The 17,968-nt window shown below is 45.0% G+C and overlaps 1 protein-coding gene across 1 annotated transcript in view; it reads left to right on the top strand.

The window, feature by feature from the left end:
• Nucleotides 1-960: 960 nt before the first annotated feature.
• The window catches only part of RCL1 (RNA terminal phosphate cyclase like 1), a 55,549-nt gene continuing 38,541 nt past the window's right edge, over nt 961-17,968 (top strand). The window contains exon 1 of the mRNA XM_072597329.1: nt 961-1,176. Coding sequence (XP_072453430.1) covers nt 1,041-1,176 — 136 coding nt within the window. The 5' untranslated portion in view covers nt 961-1,040. The remainder of the gene's footprint in view (nt 1,177-17,968) is intronic.

Below are 17,968 nucleotides of genomic sequence, written 5' to 3'. Positions count from 1 at the left end.
TGCAGAATATTGGGGGGGGAATCACTTTCATAGTCAATCTCTCGGGATGTGTCTGAGTTGGGATATTGCTGTGGTGTAGAAAATGTTGAACAGGTTGATTTAGAAAAACATGGAAAGGCTTGGACTTAGGAAGGAAGATGCTATCCACCTTCAGAGAAACACGACAGGAGGAGATACATGTGCGGTCTTCCACACGTGCCTATGCCTGTGTTTATAGATATCCGGGAACATATAGCCAAGCTACATTGTAGCATTCTTTGGGGTGGGGGTGTGGCTAGAGGGAGGGGGAAAATAAAGTAAAACGTGCACAAAAGGGAAGAAAAGAAAACCGACCAGGAAGCCCAGAAAAGTCGGGCAGCTTCGCAAACAACGTGGAGGGTTGGTTACATAGGGTTTTTTTGAAATGGAAGTTGTTTTACGTGGCAGCCTCCTTCATGGTCTGCTGTGTACATGGCAATGGATTCCTTCTTTTCTCATGTTGCATTTGACATTTTTAAAAAATTACCCCAAAAGTGCTATCATTTTTCTGACTTTTAAGCTGCCGTTCACCGAACTTCTCTGTCTCTCAGTTTCCCCATCTGCCAAACGGGGATGCCAGTGCCCCGTGGCCGCCGCCCACTTCCCGGGGCTGTCCGGGGCAGGGCAGACCGCGGCGGCGGCGGGCACTCCCGCGGCTCCGGACAGCGAGCAGCAGGAGCCCAGGGCCGGCCGAGGCGGCCCGGGCGGGGACCGAGGCCAGCGCAGCCGGAGGCCAGCGCCGCGGAGGGCGGGGCCGCGGGGGGCGGGGCCGCGGAGGAAAGCTGGGGAAGCTCCGCCCCCTTCCCCTCTGACCCCGCTGTCTCGTCTCTCCGTCTTCCTGTTCCAAACCACGTGGACGCGCTGGGGCCGCGGGAGCCGAGCCCCGAGCCTCCCGGGCCGCCGCCGCACCTCCTCCTCCCTCGGCCCTCGGCCGTGCGCGCCGGCCGTCGTGGGCAGCGGCGGCGGCGGCCGCGGCGCCCCGGGCTGTGCCGGCGGAGGGATCGGGCGGGGGGCGCGCTCACATGGCGACCCAGGCGCACTCGCTCCGCTACGGGGGCTGCAACTTCTTTCGCCAGCGCCTCGTCTTGTCCACCCTGAGCGGGCGCCCCGTGAAGATCCGCAAGATCCGGGCCAAAGACGAGAACCCCGGCCTCCGAGGTCATTCGGGAGTGGGGGGCCGCCGGGGCGGGGGGGGGGGGGCTGCCGCGGCGGGGAGGGGGCCGCCGGGCTCGGACCTGTCCGAGGGAGTGGGCAGGGTTCGGGGTGCGCGCGTCCCGGGGGCGCTGGGGGGAGATCCCGGCCCCTTGGGGGTGGGGAGGGGAGGAGGCGCCTGTGTCGGTGTTAGTCACCCCAAGGAGTGCGCGGTGTGGAGCGGGGAGATGCGTAGCACACTCACACACACTCACATACGCGCACACACACTCACACACACATACACACATGCACCTACACGCATATACACTCACGCACACATATTCACATACACACACGCACACACATATACACGCATTCACATGCACACACACACTCACACACACTCTTACGCGCGTGTTGACGTTCGGCCCGTGCTGCTTTCCCCGGGTCTCCGGGGTGCTGGGTAGTAAACAACTGCACGTTTCCGAGCCTCACATGCTGCCACAAATCCCTGGGTGTCTCCGCCGCCGCCGTCTTTCCGTCTGGCCAACAACGTCTTCCAAATAGGAAAATGGTTTGTTTTGCTGAAGTGCGATAAGTAGTCCGTGGTCGTGAGAGATGCCGCGAGTGAGATTTGGAGAAAACTGCGAGTCCCCTCCCTCCCAGCCTATTTTCTCTCCCCCCTCCACCCCCCACCTTCGAGGCGCCATAGATTTTCTTAGGGTCTCAGAGCTGGAAGGAACCTTTAGGGAGCCTAAGATATGGAGCTCAAAGGGACCCTGGGGATCGATTAATCCAGTACCTTTTTTTTTTTTTTTAGAGAGGAAACTGGGGCCCCGGGCAGAGAAGTGATCCGTAGGATCCTAGGTGACCCAGGAAGGAAGTAGCCCAGCCAGGATTGGATGGAGCTCAGTCCCCCTTCTGACTCTAAATCCAGTTTCCTAGCCATCTCCCCATACTGGGCACGCTGCGGATTTTACCTGAGTTTGTTTTCAGCTCCTGCTTAATGGTGTACTTAGAATGGGGGTTGTGAGCTTGATTCTACTAGGCGGAGGGCCTGTGTGCATGAGCCTTGATACAATCAGGATGGTTCTGGGTTGGGAAAGATCACTGGATTGTGAGTCAGTGTCCCTGGGTTTGAATTCCACCTCCCTTGTGACCTTTCCTAAATGACTTCCCCTTTGCGGATTCCCATTTCCTCTTCTATGTTTGGACTGGATCATTAAGGTACTGCCCTACTCTAAATCTTGGGATCCATTAAAGTACAGATTGTAGAAAGGCCTTCTAGCAGCTTTCCATACATGTAGACAGTTTAAAAATAGCCCCATTTAAAACCACATTGCATTATGTGGAGCCTACTTTTAAGTAGCCTACCTCCCCTGAATGAGACTAGATCTCCTAGTGGTTTTGTTCATTGTAGTCTCAAAATTTTATAGCATCTTCAGATAAAAGGCCTCTCTCTGGAATGATGGATGGCATCTGTGGCTGGCCCTGGCAGCTTCTCAGGCTGCGGTGATGCTTGATTTGACTTTGGTCTCCTATGTTATTATGTGGCCAGGGCATTTCATCTTCCATCTCAACTTAGTCTCCAGACAGTCCCACTTTTACATTCAGTGGGCTGCCATTTACATATGATGAGGAGAGACATGACAAGAGGTAAGAGAGAAGTAAGGAGACCTTGAGAAGACCCAGCCCTAGTGAAGGGTTTGGAGGAGAAGCATTTATAGTGATCTCAGAAGGCTGTAAAGTTGAGACTGAAACCCTGAGAGAAGTGAAGTGACTTTGCCCAAGGTGGCATGGGTAATGGGTAAGCTGAGATTCAAACTTGGCCTTTCTGATTCCAAATTCAGAGGAGAGACAGACAGACAGATACTGAGAAACAGCTGGACTTGAGATCAGGAAGACCTGCATTCAAATCTTACCTCAAACTTACTAGAGGTGTGACTCTTTTCATTCATTAAACTGCTCTGAATCTCAGTTTCCTCAAATGTATAAAGAAGATAATCGACCTTACCTTGCAGGATTATTTTGAGGAGCAAATGATGAGAGGAAGTGGCATGGCTTTGCACATCTTAAATCTTAAAGGACTCCATAAGTGGGAGCTGTCACCATTATTATTTTTACTGCACCATCCATGTTTAGTAGCGGGTAAGATGTGGTAAGAAGTCTGTGATAGCACATTCTCTGGAAATTGCTATATCTATTTAGCCTGAGGGTAGGACTCCTACCAGAATTATAATACACCAAGAGAACATTTGTTTGTCTTCAAAGATGATAGCCAATGGACTAGGTCTTTGGTATCTCTGGTCTCTGCCACCAGTTGGCAACCAGGCCACTTTCCAGTGGCAAAAGGGCTTGCTCATTGGGACCACCACTTATGAGAATATGCCTGCTGCTGCCAACAGCAGCTGTCTCACTCCCCCTTCCTTCTCCTCTGCTCTTGAGGTTGCTCACTTTTTCACGAGCTATTGAGTAGCACGCACTAGGAAGTTCATTTTGATGGTCTTGAGCAAGCACTGTTGAATGCAATAATCATTTCTTATATACTGTAATAAACACTGAAGAAAAAAATGAGATTCTTAATTCAGATCTAGGTACTCACTTTCAAGCTTCCAAGACCCTGTGTCTATTTGCCCACATGAGGAGCTGAGAGGTGATGGCATCCAGCAACCTGCTGCTGAAAGAACCTTTGTAGGTTTAAGGTACAGATGAGGGGGAAGCGTTGTTACTGACCGCTTTTCAGCTCTTACCCAGAAAGGTATTTAGAGTTACATGTTGTTATTAATTAGTTCTTTCAGTCATGTCTGATTTTTTTTGTGACCCTATTTGGGATTTTCTTGTCAAACATGCTAGGATGGTTTGTTATTTCCTTCTCTGTAAAATGACAGATGAGGAAACTGAGGCAAGCAGGTTAAGTGACTTGCGCAGGGTTGCATAGCTAGTAAGTGTCTAAGGCCAGACTTGAACTCAGGTCTTCCTGATTTCTGACTCCAGGCGCAGGGCTCCATCTAAGCTGCCCTTTAGAGTATCATAGACATGAGCATTTCATTCCTGTTCAGAAATACTCATTGGCTTCTTCCTGTTACCAAAGTTCTATCTCCCATTTGCCTGGTCACTAAGGCCCTCTACAATCTTATTTTTCCAGCTCTGTCTCATTGAATACATTTCAAGTAATCACTCTTTACTTCTTTGCACAGACTTCTATATTCCCTACCCATCTCTTCCCTCCTAATCATTGAATTCCCATCCATCTTTTGAGGCTCAGCTGAAATGGTATGAAAACCTGTCCTGATCCTCTGTCAGTAATGATTCTGGCCTGTGGACTCACAGTTATCTTTGAGTCTTATAACTCCCTTCTAAACTGAACTCCACAAGGGAAGGAAACTGGTTCAATTTAAACTATATTTTTTTCAGTGCCTACCATAGGGGTCTGGACGCAGTCAGCTCTTAGATATTGGCTGAATTCTTCAAAGAGAATCAGTAGACTTCTATAGCTGGAAGAGACGTTGGAAGTCTTCTAGTCCAGCCTCCCACTTAGTGGAAGAGTTCTTTCCATAGTATTCCTGGCAGCCAGCTAGTCTCTGCTTGAATGTTCCCGGTGATGGAGGGTCTGCTCATGAGACAGTCCAATCCATTGTTGGCCAGTTTTGGTTAGCAGATTGCTTGTTAGTATAGAATCACAAAATCAGAGATTTGGAGCTAGAAAGGACCTTGAAAATCCTCTACATTGACACTCTTGTATATTCTTTTTTAAAAAAATTATTTTACTTTTCCAGTTAAGAAGCTTTGCCCCCCCCCCCTCCCAACTTCTCCCCCAACTCCCACTGGGAAAAAAAGAAAGAAAAACAAAAACCTTTGTAACAAATGTGCATCATCAAGGAAAACAAATCTCTTATGTTGGCCATGTCCACAAATGTGTCTCATTCTACATTTTGAGGAAAGGACATCTCTCTGTCACGAGTGGGGAATATTCTTCCATATTTGGTATTCTGGAATCATGATTGGTCAGAGATATTTCTTTTTTACACTGCTGTTTGAACTTCTTCATTTTACAAATGAGGAAACCGAGGTTTTGAGAGACTTGCCCAAAGTCACATAAAAATCAAAGAGGCAGGATGTTGAGTTGAGAGCCCCATCTCTGAAACTCCCAGACTTTCTCCTGCTTCTTTCTCCCAGAGAATAGTAGGAGTATGGTAGGAGTCTCATACCTCTTCCATACAGCAATCTTTAGAATGCTTAAAGAAGGAGTCAGTTGTTCAGTCGTGTCTAAACTCTTCAAGACCCTATTTGGGTTGTTTTTTTTTTTGTTTTTTTTTGGCAGAGATACTGGAGTGGTTTGCCATTTCCTTCTCCAGGTCATTTTACAGATGAGGAAACTGAGGCAGTCTTAAGTGACTTTCCTAGGGTCATATAGCCAGTTTTGAACTCAGTAAGATGAATCTTCCTGACTCCAGCCCTGACACTCTATCCGCTGTGTGAGGCCCTCTCCCTCCTTTTCCACGGTGGCTGTGGAGTCAGAAGACGTGGGTTCAGATTCCCTGCTCCCTCTTCTCTCCAAACTAAACTATATGCAGAATGAAATGTTTTTAAACATTTTCTTTAAGTGAACTTAATTAATTTACTTTCTTTACCCTGGCTGAAAGAGAAAAGAATCAGAACATTGACTCAAAAGTCTGAAAATTTTACCAAAAAAATAAATAATTGGGGCTATTTATCCTGAGGAATAGAGGGCCTGGGAGGGGTTGTTAGATAGCTATCTTCCACTATTTGAAGGAATGTTACTGGGAAGAGGGTTTAGCTTGTTTTTCTTTGTCCCCAGAGGAAAGAAATGGGAGCACTGGAATAGATGTGGCTTGAAGGCAGATCTTGCCATATTTCCTAGCCAGTAGAACTGTCCAAAGAAAGAATGAGCAGCCTCTGAAAGTGTAGTGAGTTCCCTTTTCCTGGAGTGCTTCCATCAGTGGAGCTGTTCAGGTAATGGAGGAATCCTGCAGTCTCTGACACACTTGAACTTTTTAATTGGGTCCACCTGTGACTCCTTTTGTGCGCTTTAACCACCCATTTCTTCAGCATGTCTTAGTCATTTATCAAATGGTCTTGGCAGCAACTTGAGAGAGTTAAACCAGGTTGGCGTTCAAGGTTCCTTTTGGCTCTAAAAGTGTCATGACTCGTTGGCTAGTTCCTCAAAATCCCGCTCTGATGTTTTGGGCAATAATGAGATTTTTAACTTAGCAGGCAGGATTTGGACTTGGACGGTAGTTTTCTTGTATTAGTAGGGATTTTTGGAATTAGAATAACAATCAGTCGTGGTTTATGTTTACATGGTTCTTGGATTTGTAGAGTGCACCCCCTGCAAATCTTATTTTCCCCATTTTACAGATGGGGAAACTGAGTCTTACAGAAGTGAGTGACTTGCTCAGGGTCACATAGCTAGTAAGGGTGGGAGCTGGGATATGAGGCAGAACGCAGGATGCCTTCCAGTTTAGTAATCTGTGTCTCCTGCTTTTCTGTCTGCAAAGTGAGACGAGCTCTTGTGCTCCTCACCTGACTCGGTTACTTTGTAACCCTGAGAAGCGTGAGCTACATTCCGGGATATCCCTGGCCATAGGAAGGAATGAAATACTATTTTTGTTGATTTTTAATGATAAGTTAAAACCTACAAAAAGGAAATAATTGAGTATCAGGTTAGCATCGAGCAGGAGGACTTGGAAGAGGTGAGTGACAGCTGAGAGAACAGGAAGAGTGCTGAATTTAGTCACACCTGGCTCACAGGGCCACAGCTGACTAGGGCCTCCTACGGTGCTTGGCACATAGTAGCTGCTTCATAAATGCTTATTGACTGATAGCAATTGTAGTCACTTCCCCTCAGTGTCCTCCTTGTCAGAAAAGAGACTTTAACCAAATGGTCTCTGAGGACCCTTCAGTTTTGTTTGTTTGGGTTTTTTTCCCTGTTTTTTTGGGGGGGGAGGACGGGACAATCAGGGTTAAGTGAAGTGTCTGTGACCAGATTTGAACTCAGGTCCCCCTGACTCCAGGGCCCATGCTCTATCCACTGTACCACTTACCTTTTTCTCCAATTTTTTTTAAAAAATAAATTTTTATTGGTATCTTTTGTTTGTTTATGTCACCAATATTTTGACCATCCCACACAGCAAATAGCATTTAGGAAGGAAGGAGGGAAAGAAGACCATCAAATCGGATCAGTATATAGAGAGGAAAAGTCTAAATATATGTACAGAGTACCTTCCACTTCTAATAGCCCTATGAATCTTTTCACTTTGGACCCAGGTCACCTGACTCCAAAGGACAGTGTGTGTGTGTGTGTGTGTGTGTGTGTGTGTGTGTGTGTGTGTGTGTGTTTGTGTGTGTACATGTACATACATATTTTAAAACCAGAGCACCCCTGTCTTATGGCAGAATATTCTGAGGTATTGTCAGAGGATTGGACTAAAGGAAAATCAGACACCACTGTAATCATTACGGGCATTGATTCCCTTCTGTCTGTAGATGATGCTTCACCCCCTGTGGCAGCCCTGCTTTACTTGCTATTGGCTGTGAACGCCAACAGCTTTCTACCAAATGATGATTATTGGCCACCCGCACTATTTTTGTCTTCCTAAAGACAAATGCCAAGAATCCTAATTGGCCTGTTTTCATTCTGCTGTTGCTTGGAAGCTGTAAAATACTGTTCCAGAAAGAACCATGTACTCTTCTCTTTCAAGGGAGAAAAGATCACAACAATGGCAACGTTAGACTTTCAGCTCTTTCTCCTGCTCTCCATTTTTTTTTGGTTAGGAATACTAGGAAAAATCTTAATTTTCTAAACAGGAAATGGGGAAAGGGAACATATAGGAAGCAGATGGATTGAGCTAGCTCCAAGGGCAAAGCAGCGAACCAAATTCGAGTATCCACAGGTTTTTATTTCTTAGTAAAACTGGGATTTAAAATGACCCTCTAAGGAGAATTTTAAAGAATGTGGCAGAGATTCCACCAGGAGAGAGAATGAGGGCACCCTATTGGTTAATTCATGGTGTGTTGGTTGCATTATTTTCAGAGAGGCAGCTAGGTGGGTGCTCTGGATAGAGCTAGTCTTGCAGTTCAGAAGACCTGAGTTCAAATCCAGCTTCAGACACTAATAGTATTGACCATGGGCAAGTCATTTGAATTCCATCTCAGTTTCTTCAGCTGTGAAATGGGGATAATAATAATATCTCCCTCCCAGGGTTGTTTTGAGGATCAAATCAGATAATATTGTAAAGCACTTAACAAAAGGAGGCACCTAGTAAATGCTTTTTTCCTGTCTTCCATCAGTATCTTAAAGTTTCAAGTATTTATCATTTACTTGCTGTGCGCAAGGAACTATGCTTGACCACCGAGGCTGCAGAAATGAAAAATAAGAGCCTCAGCCTTAAAGAAGTTTACGTTATAATTGAGGGCAGGGGTGTTAAAATATGCATCTCAACAAATGTAAAGGGGAGATAGTGGCAAAATACCCTAGGAGAAGGTGAGCCCTTTACAGGAGGTTTGGAGTCTGGGAAGTTCTCACAGGGGAGGTTAATCTTTAGCCAAGTCTTTTCTTTTTTTTTTTTTTTGGTGAGGCAGTTGGGGTTAAGTGACTTGCCCAGGGTCACACAGCTAGTAAGTATCTGAGGTCAGATTTGAACTCAGATCCTCCTGACTCCAGGGCCAGTACTCCATCCATTGCACCATCTAACTGCCATCCTTTAGCTAAGTCTTAAAGGAAGAGACAGATGTCAGCAAGTAGTGATGAGGAAGGAATGCATTCCAGGCAAGGGAGAAAATCTGTCCAAATGAATAGTGGCACAGGACAAGATCAGGGGAAAAACAGCCAATGGAGAAGAGGGGAGAATGGGAAATTGGCCTGCAGAGGTTGGTCAGAACCAGAATGTGGAGGGTCTAAAATACCAGGATGTTTTTATACTCTAGGCAGTAAGGAACCATTGAAATGTGATTGGAGCACAGGCATGACATGGTCATTGCCATGAGGGTAGGAACATCAGAAGGGGATGGATTGGAAGCTGGGAGATTAAGTAGGAAGCTATTGCAGTAGGCCAGGGGAGGGGTGATGAGGGTCTGAAGGAGGATGTAGCAGTGGGAGTGGAGTGTAGAGAGAGCCCTTCCAAGAAGGACCTGGATGCTGCAAGGCTCCAATGTTGATTTCAGAAGTTGTTGTGATGGTCCTGAGCCAGCCATGGCCCATCCTGCCACCCCTCTGAAGGATGATCACCGTCTTTGGGGTAGGAGTAGAAGAAGAGGAAGAATACGGACAACAGGGGCCTTTTCCTAGAACAGTTTGGGGCTGGGGCAGCTCCATTGTATAAATACACCCCCGCCCCCCCAGCCCCACTCCTATTCTATCCCCTCCCAGCCAGGGGTTTTATGTGGGTGAAAGCAGGTTAAACTACATGGCTGGAGTTACTTGGAAAGGTTATAGAAGGGCACTGTCTAGCCTGTAGAGTATACATGCTCAAGGCATTGGCCAAGTGGCAAAGGAGGTTCAGTACTGATAATACATGTTTATGAATGAGCCTCAGGTCTTTTTATATTTACCAATAAGTGGAAGAGACTTTGTGATTCTATGAAAGATACGCTGTTGAATTCCTGGCTTTCTTACTGATTTAGATCCATGGGTGTGAGTGGCCCCCCGACGGGTGAAGGTCACAGCTTGACTCTCCTGTATCTTCTCATCTTAATCTCACTCTTGCCCTGTTTTCCCATCAACTCTTTGGGTCCATGCAAAGTGCTGGGAGCTTTCCCGCAGCTCTGGACATGGACAGACACCAGTGAGGCCTGTGGGCTAAGCTGTTGCCTCTTTATATGCTGAGCCCACCTCTTTGTTCTGATTATGTGGCCTTCTGATGGTATCCTTTCCATTGCTTCTGTCCATTTTTCATTGGTAGAATGTCTCTGCGTTTGTCCTTTGGGTAATACCTTTAATTTTATTCTTAGAATCTGGAACGTTAACCCCAAGCCAGTCAGCCAGCATCACTGAAAGAATATTAAGAAAAATTAAGAGATGTTTGGGGTCATTAAAAGCACAGTCATTTTCCAAATGCAGTCCAGCTTCTTTTACTCGTATTTATTTGTGGGCCCAGCTTATTTATGTGCAGAGTCTGCCCAGGGTAGAGGTTCTTAATGTGGGGCCCACAGACTTCCCAGGGGTTGCTGCATAGATTACAGGGAAATCTGTGAACTAGGATGGGGGGAAGTCTTTATTTTCACTAATCTTGGTTTCCTTTGTTATCCTGTGTATTTTATTCTGTGCAATTAAAAACATTTAGAGAATGGGTTCATAGACTTTATCACATTGCCAAAGTGGGGAAGTGGGGTAGGAGTCCATGACACAGAGAAGGTTAAGAACCCTTGATCTAAGAGGGTGTGTGTGTGTGTGTGTGTGTGTGTGTGTGTGTGTGTGTGTCTGTGTGTGTGTGTGTGTGTCTGTGTCTGTGTCTGTGTGTCTGTGTCTGTGTGTTGATGAACCAGCCAAATGTATTGTCCTTCCAATTGCATAGCATGCTGTGTGCAATAGATACACTTCATTCAATAGTTAACCTCTTAGTATTGGTGGTTACTTCCCTTCCTTCCTCAATGACTTTGATATCTGCCTTACAATTTTTCTTTTCTCCTCAACTCTAGCCCTCATACTAGTCTAGGTCCTCTTACATGTTTTCCACTGGCGACCCCTTCAGCACTTATTAAACTGTGGGTCAAGACCCCATATGCATTATAGAAGCTCTGTGAGGATTTAACAGTACATAGTGACTATCTCTAAAACACTAAACCACTCACTTCCCATGAGCCACTCCTCCATCCCATCTCAGCCACACACAGAAATGGTCATAATACCCTTGATCTTGCCTTGCCTAAAAATATACCACCTCTATGTTCAAGAACTCCAAAATCTCATTATCTGACCATAATCTACTGGCTTTTCACCTCTTCCTCTGCCTTTCCTTACATAACCCGACTCTTCACCCACACTGTGACCTCCAATCCCTTGACCTCTTTCAGTTCTCTCCCAGGCCATCTCCCCTGCACTAGCCACTCTCTCCTCTTCTCATCTTGACTCCCTGATGAACCAGTTCAGTTCTACATTGTCTTCCTCTCTTAAATCCCTAGTCTCTTTAGCACACTGCCAGTTATGTCCAGGCAAGCCTCAGCTTTGGATCATTTCCACCATTTACCACCTTTGCTCCCACACACATGCTGCTGATGGAGAAAATCGTGCAACAATTCTGATTTATTTTATACAACTTCAATTGGCTCCTCACTGCTGCTAGCCAGTCCTGTTATCCTACTCCCCATGGGGGCTTTCTCAGATTTCCTTTGACTCCCACTCCCCCCTAACTCTAAACTGAGAACCTTGCCTCATATTTTACAGAAAAAAATCAAGGCCATGCACTGTGAGCTCCATCTTTCCTCTTCTTGTATCAGTCACTTGCCTTCTGCCTGTCTCTCCTCTGAGGAGGCCTTTACCAAGGTCAGCCATGCTACTTGTCAGAGTGATCCCATTCCATCCTGTCTCCTCCAAGAGACAGCCTCCTCTGTCCATCCTTACTTTCAGTCTCTCCCTGTCTACTGGCTCATTTCCTACCACTACAAGCATGCCCATGTCTCCCCCATCTTGAAAAAAACCCTCACTTGATCCTTCCATCCCTACTATCATCCTATTTTTCTCCTGCCATTTGTAGCTAAACTCCTCAGAAAGGAGTCTACAGTATGTGCCTCCCTTTTCTCTCCTCTTCTTAAGCCCTTATAAAATCTAGCTTCTCAATTTGTCATTCCACCATTCTCTCCAAAGTTATAAATGATCTTTTAGTTGCCAGATCCAGTGGCCTTTGCTCATTTCTCATTCTGCTCTACCTCTCCGCAGCCTTTGACATTGTTGATCTTTCTTTCCTCCTTGATACTTTCTTCTCTAGATATTTGGGGCACTGTCTTTCCTGGTTCTTGTCCCACGTGTCTCACCTTTCTTCTGTCTCCTTTGTTGGATCTTCCTCCAATAACATTCTCTAATCCTAGGTGTCTCCCAGGGTTCTGTCCTGGGTCCTCATCTTTTCTCCCTCTATACTGCTGCACCTGGTGATCCCATCAGCTCCCCCGGATTTAATTAACGTTCTATGCTGATGATTCTTAAACTTATATTTCCTGCTCCAATCTCTGCTGGTTGCCAATCTCACATCTCCAGCTGACTTTCAGGCATCTTGAAGTGGATGTCCTGTGTTGAAACTCTGTGTTGAAAATTCAACTTTCCTTTTCTCCCTAAACAGAGGGCAACACCATCCTCCCAATCGCCCAGGCTCGCACCTGGGAGTCATCCTGGATGCCTCACTATCTCTCACAAGCTACATCCAAGCTGTTGCCAAGGCGATCTGATTTCACTTCTGCAGCATCTCTCGAATACATACCCTTCTGTCCTCTGACAGTGCTACCACTCTTGTGCAGGCCCTCATCACCTCATGCGTGGATCATTGCAATAGCTTGTTGATGCATCGGCCTGCCTCAACTCTCCACAGTCCAACACGTCCAGCCACTAAGGTGATTTTCCTAAAGTGCAGGTCCAGTCATGTCATCCCACTGCATGATAAACTCCAGTGGCTTCCTGTTGACTCTAGGAGCAGATATAAAATACTCCTGCATTCAGAGCCTCTCATTACCCAGCCACTTCCTGCCTTTCCAGTCCTCTTACACCTCTACTCCCCTACATGTACTCTTCAGTCCAGTGACACTTGGCTCTGGGCATTCTCTCTGTCTCCCATGCCTGGAACGTTCTCCCTCCTCTTCTCTGCCTAGTGACTTTCCTGGCTTCCTTTTACGTTCCAAATAAAATCCCATCTTCTACAGGAACCCTTCCCCAACCCCTCTTGATTCTAGTATCCTCCCTCTGTTGGTTATTTCCTATTTATTCTGTATATAACTTACTTTTCATGTATTTGTATATTGTCTCCCTCATGAGATTTCAATCTCCTTGAAGGCAGGGGCTATCATTCTTTGTATCCTTAGGTGCTTAGCAGGGTGCCTGGCACCTGGCACCTGGCAGATGCTTAATAATATTTATTGATGAATTGATTCCCTTGACTTTTTTTTAGATGCGAATCGTTAGACTAAATTCTCAGGTAATCGTGACTCATTTAGGAGTCTGTACAGGACTCTGAGAGTTGGTGTAATTGCGCAATAGCATCCATAAACTGGAGCAGAAACGTGTCCTTTGTAAGGAATCCCCCCTCTTCCATTTGGACTCTGCATCCTGACATCATCGAGTATTAGAGGTGTTGAAGGAAGCCTTAGCTGTGACCCAGGAAAGTGAGAGAGGGGTCCAAGGTCAAGACCTGCAACCAGAACCGAGGCCTTCCAGCTCACTGCTCTGTGCTCTACCCCAAGAGATTAGCTCATCTCACTAAATTGCATCAAAGTGAATAACATGAATTCTCCTGATCTAGACCCTCAGGGATTGGTGTTGGGAAAACGTCATCTCCTGGCAGTTAATGGAAGGGCCGAAGGGACAATTGTTGCCAGACTCCTAGGAGTGTGTAGCCCAAAGCCCATTTAGTATCATAAATTAAGTTGTAAATAATGACAGTCCTTGGAGGGGATTCCTTGTGACTCTTGTGCCGGAGCTCCATATGTTCTTCATCTGTCCTAAGTTCCAGCAGACTCTGCCAGCAACCTTTGCCAGGGGTGGCCAGAATTGCCTCCAACAGCCTGATATATTTGTCCTGGGTTTGAGGGCAGCTCCCTGAGGAGGGAGGCCCAGGCTTCTTCCATTTGTAGCTCGTCCTTCTACTCAACTACAGTTCATATGAGGCCAAGAGCAGTGACTTCTCTAAACTTTGTATTTTCCTGGGTGTTTTGCACAGTGCTCTCCATGCAGTAGGTCATTAATAAAAGGATTGAATTGAAATGTGCAGAGGAAGAATTCTACCTACCATGAGTGGAGTTCATGGTGACAGAGTTAGAAGAAGGAGGAAGAAGAGATAAAAATATAGAAGTTTAATGACTTCAGATGGAAATCGAGTCCTGTGACAAAGTATAATACATTTAGAGCATAGATTGATTTGGACCCCAGAGGTCATCTAATTGACCCTTTTGTTTTATAGTCATAGAAACTGAGGCCATGACATACCCGCAAAGTAACTATTCAGAATTTGAGCTTTTCAGGCTTTTAGATTCCATTGCTACCGTGTTTTTCCATAGCACCTATCTGCCTCTCTTCTGACTTAAACTTAACCCTTTCAACCAGGGTTGTGCTAGAAGCATCTTATATCTTGGGAGAGCCAGTAGTGAAATTTTCTGTGAGCATTTACTCCTCCGAGATCAGCAAACCTTATGTTATAAATCAACTTTTATTGTTTTGTTTATTGTCTGGATTTAAGAAAATAATGGAGAGAAAATGTTGATCTTGCAAATTAAGTGCTTATTCTGCTACATTTCTTTTTTCACCTGTGTTCAATCTTAACCAGCACATGCTTTTAAACCCTTCACCTCCTGCCTTTGTTGTAGTTGTCTCCATTGGCAGCGAGGATAATTCTTCCATCCTACGTTTAAAAAGAAAGTTCATTTTTATTTTTTGTTTTTCTGTTATACATATTTCCATACAATTCCTCCCTTACCCTCTCCCAGGCAGCCATCACTTATAATAGACAGTTTAGAAAAAAAGGAAGAAAAAGTTAAGCAGAACTAGCCAGCACATGAGAAACATACAAGCAGGCCTCCACAATGCAAAGAACTGGGGAGAGGAGACTTTCATATCTCTTCCTTGTGGCCAGGTTTGACCGTTATCATTTTGCAGCATTCCGTTTGGATTGTCGTTGTATTTATATTATTTTAGTCTTTGCATATGTCATTTCCTAGTTCTTACAGAATTTTCCATACTTTTCCATCACTTACTAAATTTTCTGTACTCTCCATAAATTTTAATTCAGGATAATAACTATTAAGGCAGTTGCTTAAGAAATGTTAGCTATTTTCCACCCTATTCCCAAATTTCTACTTTGTTTTGCCTTTTGTGGGGGGAGGGTATTGGGTTACAGGAGGAAATTATGCTAAATAATAGAGAGATTGGTTTTAACCTGGTTTGGTGGAAAGATTGCTGGACTGGAGATTCAGTAGGCTTGGGTTCTAGTCTCATTTCTCTTATTAACTGGATATGTGGTCTTGGATCAGCAGACTTCATTTCTCTGGCTTCTTCCTTATCAGATGAGGCAGTTAGATGAGATAACCCTTAAAGTCCCTTCCAGCACTGAGAACTTGTGAGTCTGCCATAAAATTAGAAACAGCTCAATGCCATGAATTACTTCATGGAAGGGTTGTTATTCTTCCTTCAAGAGGATGATGTCTTGACTTGGAAGTAAATTGGATTTAAGTGAGGCAGGGCTGTGTAAAGTCATCAACCTCAGTCCCTCCTCCAGAGTCATTTGGAGGGTCAGGTAGAGGGGACTTCTGCTGCAGACAAGGAGAGATGGGTTCTCTGGCTGGATTTATTAGATGAACCCTGATCTATTTTCACTTTTTTACTAGAAATTGGAAAATGAGGAGAAGCTCAGAATTGTGTTCATCTATTTGTTTGGAAAAAAATCTCCCCATTTCTCCACTGTCACATGTTACATTGAGGTGGGATAATGAGGTGCTGCTGAAATTAATCCATCAGGGATCTCTGGCTTTATAACTTTTGAGAGCTCCCTTCCTCCCTCCATTCAAGTAGATCACAACCCTTTTGTGGTTTTAGGTGGTCTTTCTAAAAATTCCATTGATGCCTTTTGTTTTTATATTACCTACATTTTTCATTATGTTCCTCTACTCTCCCCTTCCCCAAAAAGTTTTCCCTTATAAGAAAGAATTTAAAGGGGCGGGGAAGGAATTTCAATAAAACTATTCAAAACGTTGAGGGAAAAGTCATGACAGTCTGCAGTGTTCCACACCCGTCATCCCTCATGTCTCTAGAGAATTAGGGCAAGGGAGGTGGTTTCATATCTCTTTTCTTGGGCCAGCCTTGGTCACTATAATATGCAGCATTATAATATTTTGTTGTACTTCTTTTTCTTTGTACCATAGTCATAGTGAGTGGTTGTCCTGGTTCTGCTTACTTCACTTTGTATCAATTCATATGGCTCTTCCCTTTCTTCTGTGTTCATTATTCATCATTTTTTACAGCCCAGTCATTATTCCATTACATTCCTGTACCATGTCTTATCTAGCCATTCTCCAGTCTATGGGCACTGCTTCCAGTTCTTCACTAAGAGGTTGGTTTTTGAGAGTTCATAGAATCATAGATTTAGGCTTTGAAGGGTCTTTGGAGGCTTAGAGGCCATCTAGTCTGATATCTCATTTGACTGGTGAGGAAATTGAGCTTTAGAGAGATTAAGTGAATTGGCAGCCAAGAAAATTCCTTCACTCTGTGGCCAATCTCATGATGAGCAAATGAGCTTCTCTCAATTTACCTAAACTTTCTTAGCAAAAGACACACTTACCGTCACCATATATGTCCTACTCAAAGCGTTTCCAATTTAAGAGAAACTTTTGCCTGAGCTCATGTGCTGCTGGTATTATCTTTGAGGAAACATTGGTGCTCTCCCAGTGTGAAAGAGGCATTGGAGGAGGACTTTGGCAAGGAAATGAATAGCTTTTAGGATGACTAGTTGGAGGTATGATATGTGAATGGAATGAAATATTATGGCTGTAAGAAATGATGGAAAGGGATGGTTTTAGAGAAACCTGGGAAGACTTGCATGAACTGATACAGAAGAACAATTCACATGACATCAGCAGCATTGCATAGACCAGCAACTCTGAAAGACTTAAGAACTCTGATCAGACAAATGAGTTCTGACGAGGTAGCACGCTGTTCTCTTGATGAAGTCAGGTCAATTCAGCAGTCATTTAAGGGTGCCAGGGACTGTGCTAAGCTCTGGGGTGGGTACAGAGGAAAGCAAAAACAGGCGCTGTTTTCAAACAGCTCACATTCAACATGCAAACAACTGTGTACATACAAGACATATACAAGGTAGTGGAGGTAATCTCAGAGCGAATGCACTGGGGGGGGGGGGCAGGAAAGGGGTGGGGAGAGACTAGGAAAGGCTTCTTGCAAAATGGAGGGTTTGAGCTGGGTCTTGAATGAATCCAGGGAAGCAGGGACAAAGAGGGAGAATATTGTAAGCAAAAGGAGAACAGATTAGTGAAAAGGCATGGAATTGGAAAGCTGAGTGTTGTGTATAAGGAACAGCAAGAAGGCCCTGTCATTGTCATAATGTAGGTAGAGGAGAGTAAATCGTAAAGAAGACCGGAAAGTTAGAAAGGGTCCAGTTTGTGAAGGGCTTTACAAGCCAAACTAAGAGTCATGATCTCACTCTGCTGAATGAGATATATTTTTTGGACTTGGCCAGTGAGGGGATTTACTTTGCTTTTTTTTTGTATTTTTGGTAGGGGAAGGGAGTAAGCATTTATAAAGCACCTACTGTTTGCCAACATTGTGCTATGTGCAGCTATTTCAGTCTTGTCTGATTCTTCGAGACACCGTTTGGGGATTTCTTGGCAAAGATACTGGAGTGGTTTGCCATTTCTTTGTCCAGCTCATTTTGCAGATGAGGACACTGAGGCAAACAGGGTTAAGTGATATACCTAGGGTCACACAGCTAGTAAGTGTCTCAGGCCAGATTTGAACTCACAAAGATGATTCTTCCAGAATCAAGGCCCTGCTCTCTATCCACTGCACCACTTATTTCTCGTTCAGTCCTTTCAACAACCCTGCTGTGTAGGTGCTGGTATTATCTGAATTTTGCAGTTGAGGAAACTGAGGTAA

The sequence above is a fragment of the Notamacropus eugenii genome, chromosome 1 (assembly GCF_028372415.1).
Source record: "Notamacropus eugenii isolate mMacEug1 chromosome 1, mMacEug1.pri_v2, whole genome shotgun sequence".
NCBI classification, from domain to species: Eukaryota; Metazoa; Chordata; class Mammalia; order Diprotodontia; family Macropodidae; genus Notamacropus; species Notamacropus eugenii.
This window is presented reverse-complemented; position numbering and strand designations above follow the sequence as displayed.